Genomic DNA, 24,331 nt, shown 5'->3' on the forward strand with positions numbered 1-24,331 from the left:
GGTAATAAATGAACTATAATTTATTTTACAGTATAAGCTTGTTAACATAGAGCTTTTTCTTGCCTTACATATTTGGATATAGATTTCCACAATGAGTCCCAGGATAACACACCAATATTAAAAAGCTTATAAAAGCATTATTACAATATGGGGGGAATGGTGCTTGCGTGCGTATTTTAATCTATTTAAACCACTGGGTCACTCATGGGAGATGGGCAGCTACATAAATCATATAAATAACAAGTAAAATAACACAGAGATTGGGCTTCTTACAAGCAGCCGTCAATTAATAACAGTTAATGTCATGCCCAAGCCCAGAGACGAAATTATGAGATCCAGTCGAGTCCAATTGCTTATTAGCTTTCACCTAATGGGAAGAATCTTGCCAAACTAAAGCTATAACTTTCTAACCCAGAGATCCCCAACTTTTTGGGCACCAGGGACCGGTTCCGTGGAGACAGGTTTTTCCGTGGACTGGAGGGTGCATGGTTTTGTGTGCTGCCTGCATTCCATGGATGGGGTTTTGCTTGTTTGTGTGAATTCTGCTGCTGGCATGCCACGGACCGGTACTGGTCCACAGACTGGGGGTTGGGGACCTCTGTTCTAACCTACTAGATATGTCCTGGGAGATTCTAGGCCAGTGATGATGAATCGTTTGGGCTTGTCATGTCAAGAATTCAGAACATGCCTTCCTTGACTCTGCTGGCATCCCTCTCCCTCTCTCTCTCTCTCTCTCTCTCTCTCTCTCTCTCTCTCTCTCTCTCTCTCTCTCTCACACACACACACACACACACACACACACACACACAGTCCCATGGCACTTTCTCTCCAGACTTTCTCTCCTCCGGACCCTCTGGAAGTCATGCAAGAGGGCCCTGCTCTCCTAGAGCCTCTGGAGCCTTTTAAAATTTCTACTATCAAGGGAAAGTATCCTTCCTTGGATTGGTGCTCGTATTGCTCTAGCACAGTGTTTTGTTTTGTTTGTTTTTTTTTTTAAAAAAATGCGCTCTGAGAACTGTTGCAACTCCCCTCAAGGTCCGCCTCTCAGAGATTAGCGAAATCAAAATGATTGGCTAGCTATTGAAGATATTGGAAAAAGTGTAAAACAATGTCACTCTTCTCATTATAATTTTTATTTGCTAAAAAAATTAAATTGTCTTCATGAAAAGTATTTTATTTGTATCTACAGTATACCTAATGGGTATAACATTGTTATTTTCACGTAAGTCAATAAATAAATAATGTATCGGTTTTCATTTCTAATAAGGTAAATAAATATAGCCCGTACAAAGAAAAGCTGTTTTGGGATCCTTCGTATCTTTTTTTTAAATAGAAAGGGTCCCAAGATCAAAAAGTGTAAGAAACTTTGCTCCAGCAGAATTTGTTTTAGCCTCTAGATGGCAATATAGAGCAACCACCCAGCCAGTTGGACAAGCCATGATACCTTAAAGTACAACAGAAGAGGTAGGTAGGTAGGTAGGTAGGTAGGTAGGTAGGTAGGTAGGTAGGTAGGTAGATAGATAGATAACATTTATTGTCATTTTTTACTGTGGACACAACAGCACACATTAAAAATGAAATTTAGTTGCTTGCTCTCAAAGTATACACATACATAACACACATTTAAACATACTATATACAACATATGTATAGACCTACACCCTTACATATAAGTAACATATAAATATTAATCACTGTCCATCTTGAATACATAACGGAAGGAGGAAGCTTTAGAGTTCACAAAGTTAATACTATATGGAACAAAAGATAAAATACAGGTGCAAAAGGGACACCATCTTGTTCAGTGATAAAGCTGCCTTCCCTAGTGCAGTTGGTCATCAAACCTTTCTAAAACATGATCTACATAAAGCTCATTTAAGCATCCACTGCATAGGGAAACTCATCTATGGAAGGAATTTCAGTATTATCTACAGAAACTGAATCCAATGCACGAGTATAGTGTATAGCAGGGGGATGATGCTCAGGATTTACTACCATCACCTTCCAAACTTTCCTTGAACATTTTTCATTGTGTCAGTGGCTGCCAGAAGCAGGCTAGAAGTAATGACAAATGGAAAGTAAGCAAGCCCGGCAAATGAACAGTCAAACAGAGCAACCCTTACCAGTTTTCCCAGTATTTTTCATCCACGTCTTGTTAGAAGATTCATTATCGAAGCCAACCAGGCGTATTTCCTGATATTCTGCCCCAACGTGTGCCTGGTGATCGATGATATCGATTGGAGACTGGTGAGTTCTCCCACAATCCGCATTGGAAGTAACCCAGTGCTCAGGACCATATGCCCCTGGTTCCAAAGAGATAAAAATAATTCATTTATTATTATTTTATTTATATCCTACCATAATTATTATTTTTTTTACAAACAATTTAAAGTGGCAAACATATCTATTACTACTCTTTCCTTCTATTCCCTATACAACAACTTCCCTGTAAAATGAGTTGGGCTGAGAGTAAGAGTGATTGGACCAAGATCATCCAGCTGGTTTTCATTGCTAAGGTGGGACTAGAACTCACGGTCTCCTGGTTTCTACTCTGGCGCCTTAACCACTAGACCAGACTGGACTTGTACAATTGGCTTGTACAGTTTTTTTTTATGAACTATAATATTTGTAGCAATGATTCAACCAATGGGGAGAACAACCTGAATTATGAAATGGCGACTTTGATTTGAACTGCATTCTTGGCATAAATCATCATAATATTTGTAAAGAATGCACCTCTTCTTTTTTTATTGCTTTTTTACTGCTAGGACAATTCCCCCATCCCTTTTTACAGTATATAACTATTGTGCATATTATTCAGAATACAATGCGAAATATCTTCCAAGTGAAAAAGAGTAACAGCAAAATTAGCGTACAATTTCAAACTATGGGGAGGTATTAGTTTATACCTAACACATATGTGAAGGAGCAAATATTTATTAGCTGGGATAATTTAATATTCTATGAAATCTCTAAACAAGGTAGTAATTTGTAAAAGAATCTTTTTATTCACTGCATACCACCATGGTGTTTAGAGCTGACTAGCTCCTTGCCCATGAAAGCTCAAATGTAGTTTTAATTGAAACTGATCTTCCACTACAGATTTCAAATTAATTCTTTTTTTCTAAGTGTCTCATGCTCCAAATATCTTTGCCTAGAAAGGAAAAAAAATCATATGCCATTAGTGGAAGAAGCAGAGCATGTTTTCTAGCTTGTGGGATACTGATTATCCATTCTCTGTATCCAAGCTCAATTGCCATTCTACTTTTTGTTAAAAAAAAACAAAAACCTTCCATAACAGATATTTTATGAGTTCTGTTTCCAGTCATTTTTAATCTGCATTTGGCTGGGCAGTTGATTTTTAAAAATTAATATGAATATTTAATTATGTTACTTATATCTTTTCAAATCATGTTTTTTTAAAAAAATGTACTTTTCAACAACTGAATTTTTATATAAAAAGTATAAAGGACTGAAGGATCCCAATATGGTACAAAGAAAAAAAAATCTGTATTTATTTCAGCTCCTTTTAGTACTGCTGTCACTATCAACTGGAACCGAGATTATGCCTACTCAAAACTATTGACAAATACCGCAGAAATAACACTATTTTTTTCTCCTACTACAAGCCACCATGTTCATCAACCTTCTCCATGAGACTTGCGGGGAAGAAACATAATTTTGAGTCTCTGTTTGGTTATATAGGCAAAAGGCTATAGAATCCTTCCTTCAACGCAGATAGCATATGACCAGACCCAAACTCAGAATTCAGACTACTGTTAAAAATATCCTTTCCAAACTAGGACCTATTTCAGACTTCCAGAAAGATTACTACAACCATGGATGGAATCTATATTTTATAATTCATTCATTGTAGGACAACAACAGCCATTCTTCGGCTCACATGATTAGACCGCTGGACTAACAATTAGCAAGCCTGCGTTCAAGACCCAAGTTCTACTGCATGACGGGGTGAGCTCCCATCACTTGCTCCAGGTCCTGCCAACCTAGCTGTTTGAAAGTGTGCATCCATGAGTAGATAAATAGATAAGATAGGTACCACTTCAGTGGGAAAATTTACAGGGACATGAAAGAAGCCTCCAACCAGGCATTCCGCGGGCAATGTCATCAGCTAATGCTTTCAACCCAGAAGCACCTCATCAAGATGCTTCCGACTTGAATGTAGTAGTAGCCCCTCAACTTTTTTTTTTGTAGACCTCTCAATTCAATGACTAATTTTCAGCAATAAATATGCCCAAATTTGGTGGTGAAATTTCCCATTTTGACAATGGAAGGTACAAAAGGTGCACTGGAAAATGCAATATTTAAAAAATAGTTAAAGCACGGAAACTTTAAGCTAAACCTCCCACCAAGGTCAGGAAACAAAAGATAAATCTAGTTGGCTCTCTCAGTTTATACAATAATTCTATCCAACACAGCCCTCAGCCTTTCAACCCTTAAATAAAATAAATTATAAATAAATAATGATTCAGCGTTTGGGAAGATGTTGGAATAGCAACACTAGAAGAGAACAGTGTGTTCTCCAGAGAAGAAGAGAAGAACCAGTGATTGGGAAGAAAAGGCAACGAGAAAATGGAAAGTTTTTCTGTAGAATCCACCGATGAAATCTGCAGCATCTACACATCCTTCTGAATCTTGGATGCGATCTAAATAAAAAAAAGTAACATTACTAGTCCTTTAAAAAAGCAGAAACTTAGAGAAAATATGCAGATACTATTTTCCCTGATGCTTCGTACAATCAAAAGCAAAATAAAGTTTGCATATGGAAATATGGAACAAAATGCAAGAATAATCATAGCTCTGAAACAAGACACTATGAAAACTGTTTACAGAGTCATGGCAACGTAGTATAAGAATGATGGTAAGTATCTGTAGAGTCTTTGTTAGACCTTATGAAAGACAGAGAATAACCCATCTACACCTCAGGGTTCAATATCCCTGCTCCATTATATCACCCTCTATAGGAAGCAATAACTATCTGCAGTGGAAATCCTTTTCTATCTACGGAGGTTCTTTTCATTGTTGAGGCCTTAGAAAATCATGATTCTTAATTGCATGGAGAAATTTTCAGGGAGAAGATAATCTTACTACAGAGAGTTGCTTTCTACAGATAAAAGGCAACGCACAGGTTAACATACATTCACATGGATAGATAGTCCCTAGATTTCATAATATCTAGTGAGAGTTTTTGGTAAAGTACTGATGGTCACTGCAGTGGAAATTTGCATAATGGACTCATCCAGTTCAGAAAAAAAAGGGTAAATTTCTACAACTGAACTTCATTGAACTGTCACCTATGCACAATTTTAGAGCTCCTGAGATTCACTTTTTTCATGTACCGGTATTTCTGTTAGATTTTAAGATCTGTATTCTACTTTGTAACCTGGTAAGAGGGCTTGTCCTGTCAAAGTATAACAATAAACACTTTTTAAAAAAATTGTGCAAAGCCATCATGTGGGATGCAGAACACTTAACATTGGAGCCAAACAAAAAACAAAACCTAAAGAAGGTGAGGAAGATAATGACCTCATTCAAACTCTAACTACTACTTCTTCTTCTTCTTCTTCTTCTTCTTCTTCTTCTTCTTCTTCTTCTTCTTCTTCTTCTTCTTCTTCTTCTTCTTCTTCTTCTTCTTCTTCTTCTTCTTCTTCTTCTTCTTCTTCTTCTTCTTCTTCTTCTTCTTCTTCTTCTTCTTCTTCTTCTTCTTCTTCTTCTTCTTCTTCTTCTTGCTATTCCCCCTTCCTTCTCCTTTTAATTCCCCCCCTTCCTTTGTAGAAAATAAACAGTTTGCTTCATATAAAAAAGTGGAAATATTATTTAGGGCTACATTTCAAATGTTGGTGCTTATCCTTCCTTTAACAAAAAAATCTTTTTAACAGCATTTTTAATAATAGCCCCTTTACTGCGTAAGCCATCTTTAAATAGAAGCCAAAAATTAGCTTGTTTTGCTACTTGCAATTGTACATCCCAAATAATGACTTCACCTCACTAATGGAATCCATTAAAAATAATGAATTCCATTTAAATCTAATTAAACTTAATATAAACTTTTACAATTTTTTGGTGCAACACAGTAAAAATATTTTACAGAGAGCCTATAGATTAGAAGTACAATTTTTAAAAAGAGATATTAACACCCAGACACTTGACTTTTCTTTGTCTCCATTAGCTTTCCAATTACTGTTTTTGTTGTTTTTCTAAAAAAAAAATAATGTCCTGCACATATATTTTTTTAACACAATAGCAACTGTTATTTCCCAAGTACCTATGCATCTTTCATTTCTTGCGGGTTTTTAATATGTTTTTAATTGCCAGAGAAGGTGTCTCTGAAAATATATTGATTCTTTGCATGCCTCCTATTATACATGCAATATTTTAGTCAGCTTTTCATTAAAAGTAGCACTGTTGTCTGATGACAATTCTTCTTCTTACTTTTATGCTGATTTAAGTGAAATAGCAAACCAGAAAGAGCTTCAGTTTTCAGCTGTTTATGACAGTACCCTTGGCAGAGTAAACCTATCATTCTATACCAACCAATGCCATTAAAGAACAATTATGGTAAACACACATTACGAGCAGCCCAAACCAGGAAGAATCTGCTTTGAGGATGTATAATACGGATCAGTTGTAATAAAATGAGATAATGAAGCTACTAGTTAAACTAACACTGCTATATCTTTAATTCAGGACATTCTGCACTTAACTAGGCATCCTAGAAAGGTTTTCTCTTACTATAAGACAACTTTAATGTCGCTTTACTAATGTGCCTTTACTAACTATAGATTGCCAGAAGATGGCACAGTAGCAAATGTCGGTCATTTCCAATTCTACACATAGCACAGTCTCACGTTTTGTAAAGTTTTGATATGTCATACAAATATCTCTCTGTAGACTTCCAGAAGCCTCTACTGAAGAACCAGGAGTTGGTACATTTATATGTACCACCTTAGCAGAAAAGAGAGTAATGGGGTTACATTCATACAACTCTACTAACATGGTCTATCTAATCATTCTGCCTGATAACATGGGAGAGATACTTCATCAGGGCCACAGAGATAATCTTCTTCTCTGACGCACCATAAGACACCTCAGCATAATGAAAAATAATTACTGAAAACTTCCTGAAACAAAAATGTCATTTTTAATCCATTTAAATTGCTGTATGTTCAAACATATGGTCCAGAGTCACTTTTGGTGAGATGGGTGGCTATGCAAATGTTATTATAAAATGTCTATATGCAAATGTTTATAACTGTTCAATGCAATGCTGAGGAGGACAAAATTAAATTCTCAGTGACAACATTATTATTATTAATAATAATAATAATAATAATAATAATAATAGTTCGAAGGCACCTTGGAGGTCATCTAGTCCAATCCCCTGCTTAGCCAGGAAACCATATACCATTTCCGACAAATGGCTGTCCAGTCTCTTCTTAAAAACTTCTAGTGTTGGAGCATTCACCACTTCTGGAGGCAGGTTGTTCCACTGGTTAATTGTTCTAACTGTCAGCAAATTTCTCCTTAGTTCTAGGTTGCTTCTCTCTTTGGTTAGTTTCCATCCATTGCTTCTTGTCCTGCCTTCAGGCGCTTTGGAGAATAGCTTGACTCCCTCTTCTTTGTGGCAACCCCTGAGATATTGGAACACTGCTATCATGTCCTCCTTCATTCTACTCTTCATTAGACTAGACATACCCAATTCCAGCAACCATTCCTTATATGTTTTAGCCTCCAGTCCCTTAATCATCTTTGTTGCTCTTCTCTGTACTCTTTCTTTCTTAAATTGAAATCTCAATTTAAGGAGCTTTTAAACCTATTGTTAAATGAGCCATTAAATGACAACCTACAGTTTTGTAATCGATTGCCATTTAAACCAGGATTTAAAAAAATTGTATGTATTTTTTTTTAAAAAGCTAAATAAATATATTCCTATTGGCAAAAGAAAAATGGGATGGAATATGCCTTGTTCAGAAATTTACCATGAGACAGAGAGATGTTATCGTTTAAGATGTCACCCAGTGTAGTGATTGTTCTCTTTTATTCATTTGTGGCAAAATTCAAGAACCAAAGGCTGTAACTTCTTACCATACAAAAGGCTTTTGTTTTTAATATCAATTCCACCAATGAATAATTCATAAAGAATACTTCTAATTGCCATGAATGAATAAGAGAGAACAGAAACTGAGTGTAGTATTCTGATTATTAACATCCTTCTGTCCATCTCACTATCTCTTTGCCAGTAAAGACATGTCTTCTCTTTGGTAATCATTTTTGCATCTCATATTCAAAAACAATTCTTTTCATTTTTGTTTTTGTGATTGGAGTTATAGAAATATTCCCTAAAGTGGAAAACAAACTATTTCTTTTGTTCTCAAAGCACAGCGCTCTGAACAAAGCTATGAAAAATGTATTCTCAACCTATTTATGATGATTTAGTCTGAGTCGTCCATAATTCATTTTATTCAAATTTGTACTACTGTTATTAAATTTCAATTAAATTAAATAACTCAACATTATTCTAAAGAGTTATCAAAAGGCACCAGTACTGAAAAAATAATGCATTAAAAGACAAAAGTGTGCAAAATAGGTGAAATGAACAGTCTATCAGAGTTTTAGAAATAATTTATTTTAGTCAACTCCTGATAATTCAACACTTAGAAATTCAAATAAAAAAGGATATATGCTATTTACAAGGGCAGAGAAGCTTCAATTCTTGAAGGACACTGAGTTTCAAATAATAGGCAAGGACACCTGCCTCACTATTCTTCTTTACTTCCCCCACTTCATTCCAATATTCTACCCCATTTGCTCAAAATGTGTGGGAAGTTCTAACCACATTACACAGATCACTGCAATGAGCAAAAACTTTAGGGAATTCCCAACTCTCAATGCTCAGACACAAGACCTCCAAAATGAAACAGCTTCTTCTGGTACCATTCCTCGACAGAAACATTGAAAGGTGAATAAAATTGGCCCAGCTACCACCCCAAAGTAGTGGTGCTTCACTCAGAAGCCAGTTATGAACATAATCCTCACATTTTTAATGGGAAATAACAAAGAGATATAGAAACTTCAGCTTCAAGAATAGTTCAGGCAGAAATTGATCTTCTGTCCTTTTTTGGATTCATGGAGGACTTTATTGAAGAAACTGTGAAGAGAAGAGCAACAAAATAAGGAGTCTGGAGGCTAAACTGTACAATGAATGTCTAAGGGAACTAGATACGTTTAGTCTAACAAAGAGAAGGCTTAGGATGACATGATAGCTGTCCTCCAATATTTGAAGAGTTGTCACAGAGAAGAGGAGTCAATTGATTCTCAAAAGCACCTGGTTTCAGGAGAAGAAGAAATGGATGGAAGCTACTCAAAGAGAGAAGCAACCTAGAACTAAAGAGAAATTTCCTGACAGTGAAAACAAGTAGTCAATGGAACAGCTTCCTTTTGGAGTTGTGAGTGCTCCATTGCTGGAAATTTTCAAGAAAAGATTGGACAACCATTTGCCTGGGATTCCTGCCATGCACAGGGGGTTGGACTAGAAGATCTTCAAGGTCCCTTCCAGACTTATGATTCTCTTATTCTATAAGGAGATCCAATTGGCCATATTTATCTTGTACAGAAGTTATTGAGATAAAGATGGCTTGTAATTTACATTTTGTCGCTTAGCATAAAGTCTTAATCTATCTATTCAAGGCTTAATCAATAGCCGTAGATGTGCATCTTTGAAGTGAGTATGCAAGTTATTCTGAATTTATTGGACTCTTCAAAGAATGTTATCAGAAAAGATAGACTATCGATTTTCTCTGTTGGCAATGTAAGAAATGTGAAAATATAGTAACTCATATGATTAGATCATGTCTGCTTTTGACTTCTTTTTAGAAGAATATTGTAACATCTAGAAATAGATCTATGGCAAAGGCTATCATGTTAAGATGTTAATGCTATTTTGAATAATATTCCAAAATTGTACAAGTTGATTGTTTGAGTAATATTGGTTATAATCAAGCATGAGGAATAGCCAAGAGAATTATACTGATACTAGAAAAATACTATTGTCCTAAATATCAAAGACCGAATTCAAGCAACATATACTTTATCAGTTTTTGAAAAGGCTTTCTTTTTATTTTCTTTTTTTTAAATGATACATTTAGTTTTGACATAGGTTTCATAATATTTTACAAGTATAGACAATTTTAAAGCATAATTTGATTCATTATCAAATGATGAAATGGATATATATTTAAAAGATTTATCCTCAATATAGTGTGTTAATTTTCAGGGCTTTTTATTTCTGTCGATTTTATTTTTTTCACTTTTCTTTTTATTTACTTTGCTATTACAATTTCAAAACTAATACATTTGTTGGATATATGTTTTAATCAGTATTTTACAATATATTGTTTGTTTGCTTTTCTTTTCTAAAAATTGCTATTGTTTTTGTAATATGATGTGCAAATCCAGCCACTACATAATAAAACTATAAATTTAGTCACCAAATAGAACATGTTTCTTAATATTAGGATTTTTTTTTTTGAGAAACAGTTGAAAAGAGCAGCAGTACTGTATAAGAGGGCAGAAAACAATATTGAAAACGCTAACACTTTGCTCTCATCTAGAGGTCACATGGACACTTACCTCCAATATTTTGCAGCCTGAAGTATACAAACTTTTAGCTCAGGGGTCTTCAAACTTGGCCCTTTTATAACTTGTGGACTTTGTGCCTGGCTGAGGAATTCTGGGAGTTGAAGTCCACAAGTCATAAAAGGGCCAAGTTTGAAGACCTGTGTTTTAGCTGAACATCTGGAGGACTTCAACCTGTGTAACCTCTCTAACTTAAATGCATTCAACAAAAACTTTGCAGAAGAACTGTACTTCCATTTACTTAAATATGAGTACAACTCTATACGATCCAGAATATACATATATGACAAGTTAAGCTCAAAGAAAATGGAGGAAACTAGATTGGTCTTCAAGCCCAATGCAATTATAGCATGGACTATAACACATGGTTGCATGGGTGGAATTGTGGTCTGTATCCATTATGTATCCATACATTCAAGTTAAAGCCAAGTGAGAGTCAGTAAGATACTTGTGCAGGATGTCCTTAAAATCTTTCATGACACAAAGCTTCTGTTAACTAGAAGCTGAGATACAAAGAATCATAAGAACAGTCTATCCTTTTTTGAGGCAGCTTCAAAAAAAAAAATAGAAATCACATAATAATGAATGATATTGTATAATCTTGATGTAATACTTTCAATTTTAATTATGTTCTCCTGCTTCTCCAGATAATTCAGAAAAAAAAGCCACATGTTGTGTGCTACGTCTTCTGTATCCCATTCCCAGGACAGTGTAAAGTGTTGATATATACTCAGCATTGGCTTGAAACAAAAATCAAGATTATTTTTTGTTAGCTTGACTTATTAGCTCACCATGGACATAACTAAAGGGACAGGAAAGTTATGAGTAGCATACATTTATAGGTAGTCCTTGACTTATAACAGTTCATTTAGCGATCTTTCACAGTTACAACAGCACTGGAAAAGGTGATGTATGACCGTTTTTCACACTTATGATGCTTGCAGCATCCCCATGATCATGAGATCAAAACTCAGATGCTTGGCAACTGATTCATATTTATGATGGTTGCAGTGTCCCAGTGTCATGTGATCCCCTTTTGCGACCTTCTGATAAGCAAAGTCAATGGGGAAGGCAGATTCACTTAACAGCTGTCATTCTCTTAACTAACTTGGCAAGAAAGGTCGTAAAATGCAGCAAGCACATTTAACGAATGTCTCAATTTAACAATCAAAATTTTGGCCTCAATTGCGGCCGTACGTTGAGGACTATCTGTAATTTGATATAGATGAAAAGGTCTAGAAATACACAGAACCAGCTTCAGTGTAAAATTTAGCCAGAGTTCATAGATACTACTGCTAGAAAAAGGACAGATTCTGGAATGAAATGTTGGATTAAGAGAAGTATCCTTAAAATGTATTTCTGTAAGAGATAGCTTGTCTGTGCTGGGTTTTTTTTAACAAAGTTTTATGCTTGTACCTGAACAACCCTTTCACAACAATAGAAATAAGCAGAACTTACTAAACAGGGAAATAAGTTAATAATAAGTTAACTTATTATATAAGAAATAAGTTATTAATAAGCTATATTAATAGCTACTTACAGTCATTGGAGCAATTTACTTTATTTTTTCAAAGTGTCCTGCATGAGCAATATCTAGAAAACAAAAAACCCACATGGACCTGATACATCTGCATAGTAATTTCTCATTCCAGTGTTAATTCTCAATGGAAACTGTGGGAATTTAAAACAAAACACTGAAACTGTGGCATGCCCTAAGAGAGCTTCTCGTCAGACAATATACCTAGATTTGCAATGTAGAAATTGAGCGAGGCATAAATATTAGGATCTACATCTATCTGGCTTTGAAGGAGAAAAGGTGATATAACGCTCACAGGGTTGCACACATGAATTGGTAGCTCCCTTCCTAAAGAAGCTGGGTCTTTACCTGAGTTCACACAATTGGAAAGGTGAATTTTATTTAAAGAGGTCCCAACAAATACAATGTGAACTTTTATATCAGCTGTAAATCACCTTTACTGCTATCAATCCAGACAGATGCAACAGCCCTAATCAATATTCTACCCTTGGAACCACCCCAGGGCACAGCCAGCTGTCTCTGATAATAAGGGAGAAAGGCAAGAAGATGTCAGACTTGTCCTGACATTTCTCTTCAGGGTCTAAAGTTTATTCTCTTGGAATAAAAGAACACTAATTTGTTCCATGAGCAATAGCTTTTGGTAGGCTTGTGCTCCATGAAAATGTACTCTAACATCAGATCTCTTGGATACGTTGGGCGATAATTCACAGAAATCCTGAGCATGGATGGTGTTCCCCTAAACTCTGGCAGCATTCATATTGACTGCTCCTCCATTAGTACTCTGGCAGCATTTTAAACAATAGTTTACATCAGGGGTCCCCAACCCCCAGTCTGTGGACAGTACTGGTCTGCAACTGGTCCACACAAACAAGCAAAGCCCCATCCACGGGATGCAGGCAGTATACAAAAACACGTCTCTTCCAATCCACAGAAAAACCTCTCTCCACGGAACCGTTCCCGGGTGCCCAAAAGGTTGGGGACCTCTGGTTTACATGACTCCCATATAAGAAGAACCTGATTGGATCATGCCACAAATCTTATCAAAACCAGCATTCTGTCTTAACAGTGGCAACTGGAAGCATTTGAAAATTTCACAAATCTGCAGCAGATGTGACTCTAGTGGCATCTAATCAATTCATCATTAGCATAATTTTTAGCAATGAGTATTCCTCTCTGGAACTTTCAAGCTAGGGGTGAAGAAACTATTTTGGATTAAGATGAAATTGTTAAGCTCTCTGAGCAATCTTAACCTTTACTTTTCTTGCCAATGACAGAGACCTAGGTGATAGGAAGAAGCTCAGAGGTCCAAAGCCTTCTAGAATTGAAGCAGGACTCAGCCAACACTAATCTTAAGGGGAACATGTGTGCATATCTGAATTATGTGTTAGCCATGATAAACTACCAGTATGCCTTTTAGTGTTTAGAGAAGGGTGCAATATCTGTAACCCTGTTCCGGAACCTTCCTGAAAGTTGCAATCTAATGGAAACCACATGCTAGAAACTCAAAATGATAATATATGTAAACTGTATCTAACCAATTTAATTCATAGCCACATTAAAATTAAATTTAGCTGTCATTCTAGTCTTGCCTATTCTTTAAATTGCATTGATTGATGGGTTGATAAATTTGAAGGGGGGAGGGTTTCTGGCACACCATCCAAAGGCCACGGTCAACCCTTTACCTCACCCCCAAAAGTATATTGTGACTCTAGAAAACAGGGCCTGATCTGAGGTCTTTCACACATTTATTAACCAAACATCCCTGCAAAAAAGTTTAATCAAATCTTTTGGTCAGGAATGCAAATTCTCTATCCTCAGCAAGAAAAGAGAACTAGAGAAAGAGTCCAAAAAAGGAATAAACAAGTTCACATAAAAACTGAAACGACTATTTAAGACCTCAAATCTTGCCCAGCAGGTGCTGGGAGAGAAAAGGAGGAAATGTACTTCCTTTTCTATGTCTACATAATGTACGTATAAAGGAGTTACACCATTCTGGCCTTTGCATGTAATCTGGAAAAGGGAAATGTGGGACTTGCTCATCCTTCTTGTGCTGACCGGCCAAGTCTCCTTTCTGGTTTTATCACAATAGTAATAAAGACTTTAACTTTAAAAAAAAAAAAAAAAAAGTATGGAGCCCTGCTCAGGATCAGAATTTGAATCACATAGATGAATGGAATCAAGCTATCAAAACTTTAAACTGAAATTTGAGATCTTTGGACAGCTTCAGGTCTTAGTTTAAACTCTTGGTGAACCTTACCTTGTTTCTTGCCTCCTGGATCTGAAGTCTAAAGGTCTAAACCAGGGGTAGACAACCGTGGCTCTTTTATGACTCGTGGACTTCAACTCCCAGAATTCCTGAGCCAGCCAATTCACGAGTCATAAAAGAGCCAAGGTTGCCTACCCCTGGTCTAAACCTTTGGGAAGGCTGCTGTAGATAGCCAACTTGCTTTGTGCCATGACAAAGTGATCTTGGTATGAAACAGTTATGGAGTTTTCTCTTTGGTCCTTATCTACATTACTTTCTATTGTAGCTTGGATGCATTAGCTAAACTTGGTTGATCCCAAACCATGATCCCTTGGCCAGGATTAGTGCTTGGATAGGGCATCTCAAGGGTATCCTCAAGGGCTTGGTTGGGAAATTGGGGGGAAAAAAATCTGGGAGAATGGTTCTCCATAACTTTGACTTACAGCTTCCCCTCTGGATTGACACCATACCATCTTTAGAAGCTGAAACAAAGTTATACATGGCTTCAAATCTTGGTTTTTTTTCCTTCTATCATTCCCAGCAATAAGACGTTAAGTTTATTTCAGGGATAGTATCTTAATTCTAGATTTTTAACAAATAAATGTTTTAAAACTCAAACAATATCATCCATAGTATCTTCATGGTCTCAAAAGAGTTTTCATAATTCATATTCAAGTGTTCCAAAGTCATGTTGGCTCAAGAGGGCAAATCAAAGTCAAAAGCAGAAGTGATCTTTAAGGAAAGGAAATCAAATTGTTAACTGCAACAAGCAGATTCCTTCCCATTAGGCAATCAAGGCCCTGTTGCTGACATGGCAAGGTGTTGGTGTCCTGCTTCCTCCTTTTAATTAGCTTGTCTGAGAGACTCCTCTTCAGAGATGAGTAAAGTGGATACTAAATATAGCACAGCTAGTAGGAAGGCACCAAGCGTGAAATGAAGCAACAAATGCTGTGAAATGTAGGTCAGTATCTTGGGTTTCTTCCACATGTAAACTTGACCCTGACTTTTAAGACCGGGTTAAGAACAAGAGACATTTGGATAAATACCAAGTTGTTTTAGCCCCTTTCTGATGACACAGTTTTCTCCCTGGGTCTACAGAAATCTAAAGTCCAGAATGCAGTACGAAAAAAGCTTCATGTGTTCAGAGATACTTTCCTTTCGGGTTCCCTGGCGTGCCTAGCCTCTAGAAATTAGTTTCTTCTTTTAGATTAAACAATTTGGTATGCTTTAAAACAAACAGCCTAAGTGACATTCTAAAAAAAATAAAAACAATGCTCCACTCACGTGCACACACCTACAGACCTTATGTGCGTGCCCCAAACTGATCAAGTGGAAAGGTGCATTCTGGTTTGGAAAAGGGAATTGGATATTAGAGTGGGAATTGGAGTAATTGAAGAGAAGATGCCCACAATTTTATTTTAGTTTACTATTTATTCCTCTCATTTATGTAGCTGCCCATATTGCTGAATGGGACTCTGGGTGGTGTACAGTGAAAAATAAACATTAAAACACTCCATAATAAAAAAAAATCCATGAGGTTATTAAGACTAGCAGAGATTATCTTCAGTTGTTGCAGATAATGTGGCCATCTCAAGAAATTATTATTTCCTCAAGATCCTCAAGCCTGTTGACAGAGCCTTGTTTTGAGGGATTTATGGAAAGCTACCAAGGATGGGGTCAGTCCAGGAGATTGTTGTGCTCTGGCCAGAGTCACCTCTGGTGGGAGGGAGGAAAGGAGAGAGGGAAAGAAAGAAGGAGGGAGGGAGGATTCCAAAGAGACATTGTGTGGGCGTAACAACAGAAAAAGTGCAATCTTCTGGGTTCTACTAACTGTAATTCCTTAAGAAATGGAATCTGTGCCAGACCTGATGGGATGGACAGAAATAATTGGAAGTAGGCTGTCAAGCACCGGAGAAATCAGGAGATTCAGGCACACCAAATGAGTATAAAGATTTATTGCAAGCTTAAGCTCTCTACAAAAATCTGAGTTACTAATGGTCAAAGGAAATGATCGGAAATGAAATAGGCATTCAAAGTGGACTGGACTTAGGTCTCTTGCGGGTGCGCAGGGACTCATGACTTATGATACGTTTGACCCCTCCCTTGGGCTCAGCCTGTCATCTTCTTCATAGGCAGCCCCTCAAATATAATTTAGCCCCCTACCATGAAAGGCTTTAAAGGTCAAAACCCAGAAGCAAATTGGCAACCAATATAACTGTTGGAGCATGCCTAACTGCCCACACTGCCTCATTTTGCAGCAGCTGAAGCGTCTAAATACTCCTGAAGGATAGTCCCACATAGAGCACATTACAATTGTCCACCTGGGAGATGACCAGGACATAAGTGACCATGAGCAGAGCCTCTTGATCCAGGAATGGACTCAACTGATGCACAATACAAAGCTATGCAAAGGTGTTCCTAGCCACAAGAGCCACCTGCTTCTTAAGCAGGAGTTGCAACTCCAGGACAAACCCAATTATGTACCAGGTATACCTTCCAGTCAATGAATACTTTATGATTGGCCACACATCATAACAGAAGACATTTGTAAATGGCTAAATTCCCTACATGGTAATCATTTTATGAGACTAGGTAAACCAGAGTCCCAAGTCTAGATAAAAGGGGACAGAGAGAAACTTTGACCAGCTTTCAAGATTCTGTTATTCTATCCTATAATGCTAAAGAGGCATTCTTGGAATCTCTGCTGTGTCTGGCTCTGGATCTTGCCTACCTCAAAGAGCTGACAGGATTGGATGACAACTACCTTCATCCCTTGCTCACGCAAACAGTTGGCTTTGCTAGCTGAGGATAACAAACCCAACACACAGCATGACCTCCAGGAGGCTCATACTAACCAACTGCTTAAATTAATTACATTTATCCAAAGTCTGAAAGACACATCACATCACTCTTGGCATGCTTCCTTGAAAAATCTTCATTATCGTCAACAACCATTATGGTACAACTCTATAGAACCTCAGATTTCCTTGTAATTTAGGGAGAAAAAAACAACAACCATCTTGTTTTGGTTGAGAGCTTAATCTTCCTATAGGTATTACACTTAGAGCCATAGCTGGCCTTATCAGCATTACTGATTCCCAGCTGACTGGGTAGATTCATTAACAAAACAATCTCTGGTGACTGAAATGAAGTCTTGTTCTTCCTATCATTGGTGCCTTGCTGTTTGTTGTTGCCTCTTGCTGTGCACACAAGTAATTAACTTACCATGCTCCACTAGCTCCTGACACATTACTTGGCATCAAAAAATTCACCGGCAGGTAGTTAAGTATGCAGCTCTATTTCTAACTCTACAAACTTTGTCCGAAACCATCCACTTTTCAGGGGATATAACTACCTCTTCTTGATTCAAGCTGAGAGGTCATGGATGGGCATGCCACAAAGCAGGGCAACTGGGAATGGTAACAATCCTACTTTAGCTTTTATATGGCCCTTTGGAATATTTTATGCATGTATTGTCTCAATGATCTTAACAATTGACTTTCAAGAAAGCAGAAGATAATAGATCTTTCAGTGCTGTTAAAAGCACAATGGCTTGCCTGGGGCCATCTTTAATTAATGTTACTGGTTCACAGCTCAACTGCTTCAAAATAACTGTCCTGTGACTGTCCTTTCCCATCCTGCATGACTAATTTCCTTAAATTCTACTTCTTGATGGAAAGGCAGGTTATAAATAAAGCCACGCCATTCATAAATAGTATAGCCCTATAGTTCAGCTATAAATAAACAGAATCTGTGTCTCTATTTCCTGCCAGGGTTATGCCAAAAAATATAATTTTATTTTGGTGATTGTGTAAACACTTCTGCTCTTAGCAACTATGCTGGCTCAGGAATTCTGGGAGTTAAAGTCCACGAGTCATAAAAGAGCCAAGGTTGCCTATCCCTGTCCTAGACCCTTCCTAAATTTGGGGGTTCTTATTGTTCCTTTGCCTTATGCTATTTTTGATTTTTTGTATTGTTTTGTTTAACAGTGTTTTTAACAACTTTAAATCACCCAGAGTTGCTGAGAATCAGGATCCATATCGAACTAATAAATAATTGTTGGTTGCACAGTCAGTCAGATGTTTAGTCAGGATTTAGCATTTTTACTAGTAGGTCTTTCCTGATGTTGCTCCTAGGATGTCTTACTATAGGTGCCCAGACTGACACATCAGTAATACTGTGTTATCAGATAACAACAGAGCATATATGGCCTTCCAGAAGTGGATAAATCTGAGGTACAATTTTAATACTGCTGTGGGAAATGATGCTCAGCAACATCAGAAAGGCCACATTTCTCACAGAAGGGCCACCCTTTAGAAATGCCTCAGTGGTATTTAATATGTCCAGGATTCTAATCTACCAATCAGCCTTCTCCAATCTGGTTGCCATCCTGGCTTTGATCGTCTGAATTTCTGGCCACTGAAGTTCTTGTTGAGAATAGTGATGTTGAAGGTCACACATTTGAAAGGCATCATGACTGGGGAAATCATGACTGACCTAGATCTAAAACGAACACAAAGCAATATGTGAGATCTTTTCCAGTTAAACTAAAGGCACGGTTCATAAACTCTTTGCCATCACGAGAGCTGAGAACAGTGAAAACAACATCCCCATTAAATTATTAAAATTATCCCAGCCGCTGCAACTTTAAGAAACACTTATAGCCACAGAAGTGAAACGATACAATAATGCATGTTAACACCACTTGGCTTCAGAGAAACTACCAAATACTTTATTTTAATCAACACCTTGCAAATTTACTCAAATACAGGAATCTACTTCTTTTTTTTTTTTTTAAAGTGGGATGTGAAGAAATAGTGTAAGGGCTGTCACTGAAACGATAAATATAGACCACACTATGCAAAATGAACTTGCAAACATAGAGCTGTATTATAAGGAGAGAAGAAGCCTACAAGAGATATACTTGAATGTTACTGATTTTAATCAGGTTCTTCAGAACGGAGCACATAAATTTTGTCTTTGAAAGAAAATGCAGCATGGCATTTCAGTAGTACTGAAGCTTCTTCCCTACATATCCAAAATGTAAAATGGATATGTTACTTTGCACGTTCATATCATATCATTATCGTCATCATCATCATCATCATCATCATCTGTTAAACTTATATGCCATCCAGTGATTCTGGGCAGTTTGCAATTGTTAAAATTTTATAAAACAAATACAAAACAAAAACCCCAGCAGAAGACGAAAGATAATGGCAAAGAAAACAAACTAGAAGAGAGCAAAAAGGGAGAAAGAAGCATCAGTCTTTTCTCTCATAGATCTATGGAAAAAATGCATTCTATGGAAATATCCTGCCAAGCTCTTCAACTAAGGCCTGGCAGTAAATCTCAGAGTTGACACTTCACAGCTTGGCTTGGCAGAAGTCTCACAAATGCAGCTTAGCCAGTGAAGAATCTCTACTGCAGCCAACAATGAAGCCATGTAAAAGTTGAGTCCCTATGGCCACTGAGAATATGTAAATGTCTTCTGCTTGCTGTGGTTTAAACTCATCACTTCTTTCTCCTTCCTTTGCACAAACTGAATGATGACAGTGAATCCAAGACGTGGTACATTTACATAACTCCCCTCTTTGGCCTAGGAATCGCTGGTTCTCACTTTAGGACCTAATGCCAAAGATTAACAATGTTCTTTTTATTCCTATCCCAAATTTCATATGCAAACTCTTTTTTTATTGATTGACAATAAAATACTATTGGCTAGTATTCATCAATAGTCCGTTCAATTTTTTAACATCTTCTATGTCAGGTCGATGGCTGGATGGAGTCACTAATGGCTGAATGGAGTCACTGAAGCAGTAGGTGTGAATTTAAATGGACTCCAGAAGATGGTAGAGGACAGGAAGACCTGGAGGAAGGTTGTCCATGGGGTCGCGATGGGTCGGACATGACTTCGCAATTAACAACAACAACAACATATCAGGTCTTCCAGTCCATGTATAATTTTAACAGAGGTAGACAATATTTAACATTTGGATGAAAGTGACCACAGTGGATCGGCTGATGGTTGGCCATTTCATACACCCTGGTGGACCTGGGATTTTTTAAAAATTATCCTGGTCTATTTTTGGAAAAAGTTTTAATTTGTGGGTTTTAAAAAAAGTCCATGTTAAGGTTATGCTTATTTGTGCATTTTATTTATTTATTTGAAGTTCTTAGCTGCCCAACTCCAATGGACTCTGGGTGGCCTACAAAAGTAGAGACCTTGCACCAGCTCTTCCTACCTGAAAAGGCATCTACACTGAAATCAAGTGGGATTTCCAAAAGGAGTTTTAAGATGTCCATCATTAGATTAACCTCATAGCTGTCAGTCCCAAGAACCAGGAAAGATATGTGGTGATTCTTCTGAGCAGAGTTCTTTATTGTTCCACACTTATAAACAGAATCTTGCCGGGTTAAAGCACTCTACTATCTACTTCAAGCATATGCTCTGAGAACTATTAGGAAGGGGCTGTCTTTACCCTCTTTTTCTCACACAAAATATGTGGACTGAGGTCCTTCTTACTTTTCTGAAATACATCCCCTCCCCCCTGGTTATCCAGACTACTACATTCCATCACATCATGTAGGAATTCTCACATGTAAGTATTTCCACCCCATATGGATAGACAGAGGAACAAGTATTCTCTTGTCCCTAGTTATACCATTGAAATAATGTGACCATTTTTCCACTGACTGACCAAAACACCATAATTTAATATTTTACCCTTGGCCATCAGGATAAGGAAGTAGCTAAAGCAAAGGGTTACTATGAGCACAATTTCACCTTTATAATGATAAAAATGTTACTGAAAGTTTTTTAAAGACCTGGCATAAAGGAGCTAAAATAATAAATTCCTATCAAATCTTGCCTTAACTTTATCAACCTCAGGTATTACTTTCCTGTAAGTATGAACTAGGTCATCTCAAGATGGGATTATCTGACAATGTCTAAAAAATGTCCTATTTCTTATATACTTTCCTTGATCTATGATAATTTTCTACATGGTAATATTCAACTTTAATATACCTTGGTTTTGTAGGTTTCAACATTTTTCCTTCATGTGAGAATTTATCTTTTGTTTTCATTTGCATATACATGGCTTTGTTTGGTTAATTGTTGCCTTGAAATTCTTTTGAACAATTTTTATTTGTATCTCTCATTCAGGCCAAAAAAATGTGAGGGCCTAAATTTGAAACTTCAAACTTCAACATCTTACCAGCTAGATGTTACCTGTTTAGCCATTCCGTAGCAGGCAAAGATATAGCTATTGATTGCTCACTGTTTTCTTTCCAAAATCTTTCCAAAGCATGCAATCAACTAATATATATAGCACAGCGGGGGAAGGAAGATAGGATAGAAATTAAATCACTAAATTTAACTTTACTGCAAATGCTGGGTAGAAGCCTCTACATTAAGAAGAGGAGGATCAGGGCTTGGAGAAGTTATTGCTAAGTATATGGACCATAGATTTCAAAGTCTGAGAATTATCCCAGAGATATCCAACCTTGGCAGCTTTAAGACTTGTGGATTTCAGCCCCAGAATTTCCCAGCCAACCTTGGTAAATTTAAGTCCACAAGTCTTAAAATTGCCAAGGTAGGATACCCATGATTTATACTATGCCCTTGAATGTCTGCTGTTATTTGCTGTTCAAATGACTTTACATATTTTCTTCAGGATCAAAATCTCTATTCCAAGAGTTTCCATAATTAAAGCACTCTGGTGCATTAAACATTAGTCCACCCTCTGCTATTATCCCAAATGGCAGCTAATATATATATATGTAGGTCTTTGGTTGTTCGGGTTTTCTCCCGCGTAAAATTGGAAGTGTCTTGGCGACGTTTCAACTAAGTCCCATTCGTTATCTTCAGGCTGGTGTTTTCAGCTTCGTGCTTTGAGCAGCAATGTGTGGTCTTAGCTGTTTCTTCCTTTTAACTGCCAGAGATTGGGTGGGAGCTTCGCTGTGTTCTGATTGGGTGGAGGTGTGTTCTGATTGGCTAGGGGCTTGGCTGTGCTTTGATTGGCTGGGGGGTTGGCTGTGCTCTGATTGGCTGGGGGGTTGGTTGTGCTCTGATTGGCTGGGGGAGTGTTCTGTTTGGTTGTGCTCAGGTTAGTCTGAGTTGCAGAGGGGTTTAAGATTTTGGGCTGCCTTGCTATTTTTTGGCTTCGCGTTCGTGGTCGTGCCTCCTCTTCATGGAGGGTGTCAGTTTGCTTCATGTATGGATTGGAGGGGTTTAAAGTGGCTAATGATGCAGCTGTGGTCTGGCTTCTGGTTTGTGGTCGTGCCTCGTCATCGGTGTGGCTTTGGGTTTGTTTTTTGCGTGGATGTGTGGTGGTGACATCCTGTGTGGTTTTTGTGAGTGTGGGTCTGGTATCATTTTTTGTGTTAGGGAGTCGTTTGTCAATAAGGGCGGGTTTCCAAATGGCTGGTAGGCGGGAGGTATCATCTCGCTTGTTCATGCTGTGTGGGCGTTTTTCTATCTCGATGGCTTCTCTGATTATTCTGTTATTAAAATGTTCACTTTTGGCAATGGTTCTGGTATTTTTAAAGTCAATTTCATGTCCTGTGGCTTTAAGGTGTTGGACCAGGGAAGATGTTGGTTCCTCTTTTTTGACTGAGTTCTTATGTTCTTCAATGCGTGCACTTATTCTTCTGTTGGTTTGTCCGATGTATGTGGTGGGACAAGTGGTGCATGGGATTTCGTATACTCCTTGATTTTCTAATTCAATTTTATCTTTGGGGTTTCTAAGGATGGTGGATATTTTTCTGTTTGTGCAGAATGCTGTTTTGATGTTGTGTTTATGGAGGATCTTACTGATTCTGTCTGTGGTGCCTTTTATGTATGGGAGGAGGGCTTTGCCGTTTTCTTGTTCTTTGTCTTGGATTTTAGTGGGGGTTTCTTTTTGGATTAGGTTTGTAATCTTATTTCTATGGAATCCATTGGATGTTAGTACATTGGTGAGAGTGTGTAGTTCGGGTTTTAGGTGTTGTTCGTCAGCTAAGCGTTTTGTTCTGGAGATGAGTGTCTTGGCTACAGAGTTGATCTGTGCTGGGTGGTGGTGTGAGAGAGCGTGCAGATAGCGGTTTGTGTGTGTTTTCTTCTGGTAGATGGTGTGTCCTAGGGAGCCATTGGATTTCTTGTAGACTAAGACATCCAGGAAGGGAAGTTGGTTGTTAGCTTCTGTTTCCATGGTGAACTGTATTTTGGGGTGTAGGCTGTTGAGGTGTGTGAGGAAGTTGTCCAGTTTTTCTTTCCCATGTGGCCAGATTATGAAGGTGTCGTCTACGTATCTGAGCCAGAGTTTGGGTTTGTGATCCGATTTTTCTAGAGCTTGGGTTTCAAAGTGTTCCATGTAGAGGTTGGCAATGACAGGTGAGAGGGGTGATCCCATGGGTGCTCCTTCTGTTTGTTTGTATTTTTGTCCATTATAGATGAAGTATGTGTTGGATAGGCAGTGGTTGGTCAGATCTAAGATGTGTTTGGGGGGGTTATATTTGTTTTGAATAGCTGTCAAGGCTTCTTTGATAGGCACTTGGGTGAAGAGGGATATGACATCGAAGCTCACTAGTAGGTCGCTGGGCTGTAAGTTTTGTTTCTTTATGATCTCTATAAACTGGAATGAGTTTTTTACGTGTGAGGTGATGGATTCTGCATAGGGCTGTAGTTGTTTGGCGAGAAATTTGGCTAGGTTTTGTAGAGGTGAGCCTATGGAGCTGACTATAGGTCTGAGTGGGGTTCCTTCTTTGTGTATCTTGGGGAGACCATAGAGTTTGGGGCATCTGGATGATTTCTCTCTGGGAATGATTCTTTGCTGGATCTCTTCGCTAATGGGGGAGGCTTTTATTTTGGATCTGGTGGTTTTTTCCAGGTAGGTGGTGGGATCTGTATT

General features: G+C 37.7%; 1 protein-coding gene across 4 annotated transcripts in view; it reads right to left on the minus strand.

The window, feature by feature from the left end:
* The window catches only part of PTPRG (protein tyrosine phosphatase receptor type G), a 780,345-nt gene that overhangs the window by 322,271 nt on the left and 433,743 nt on the right, over positions 1 to 24,331 (minus strand). For all 4 annotated transcript variants that reach the window (XM_039326607.1, XM_039326608.1, XM_039326606.1 and 1 more), the window contains one exon: positions 2,124 to 2,303. In XM_039326607.1, the coding sequence (XP_039182541.1) occupies positions 2,124 to 2,303 (180 nt within the window). The remainder of the gene's footprint in view (positions 1 to 2,123; positions 2,304 to 24,331) is intronic.

Source organism: Crotalus tigris, unplaced genomic scaffold (assembly GCF_016545835.1).
Source record: "Crotalus tigris isolate CLP2741 ecotype Arizona unplaced genomic scaffold, ASM1654583v1 scf7180000024342.5246164, whole genome shotgun sequence".
NCBI lineage: Eukaryota > Metazoa > Chordata > Lepidosauria > Squamata > Viperidae > Crotalus > Crotalus tigris.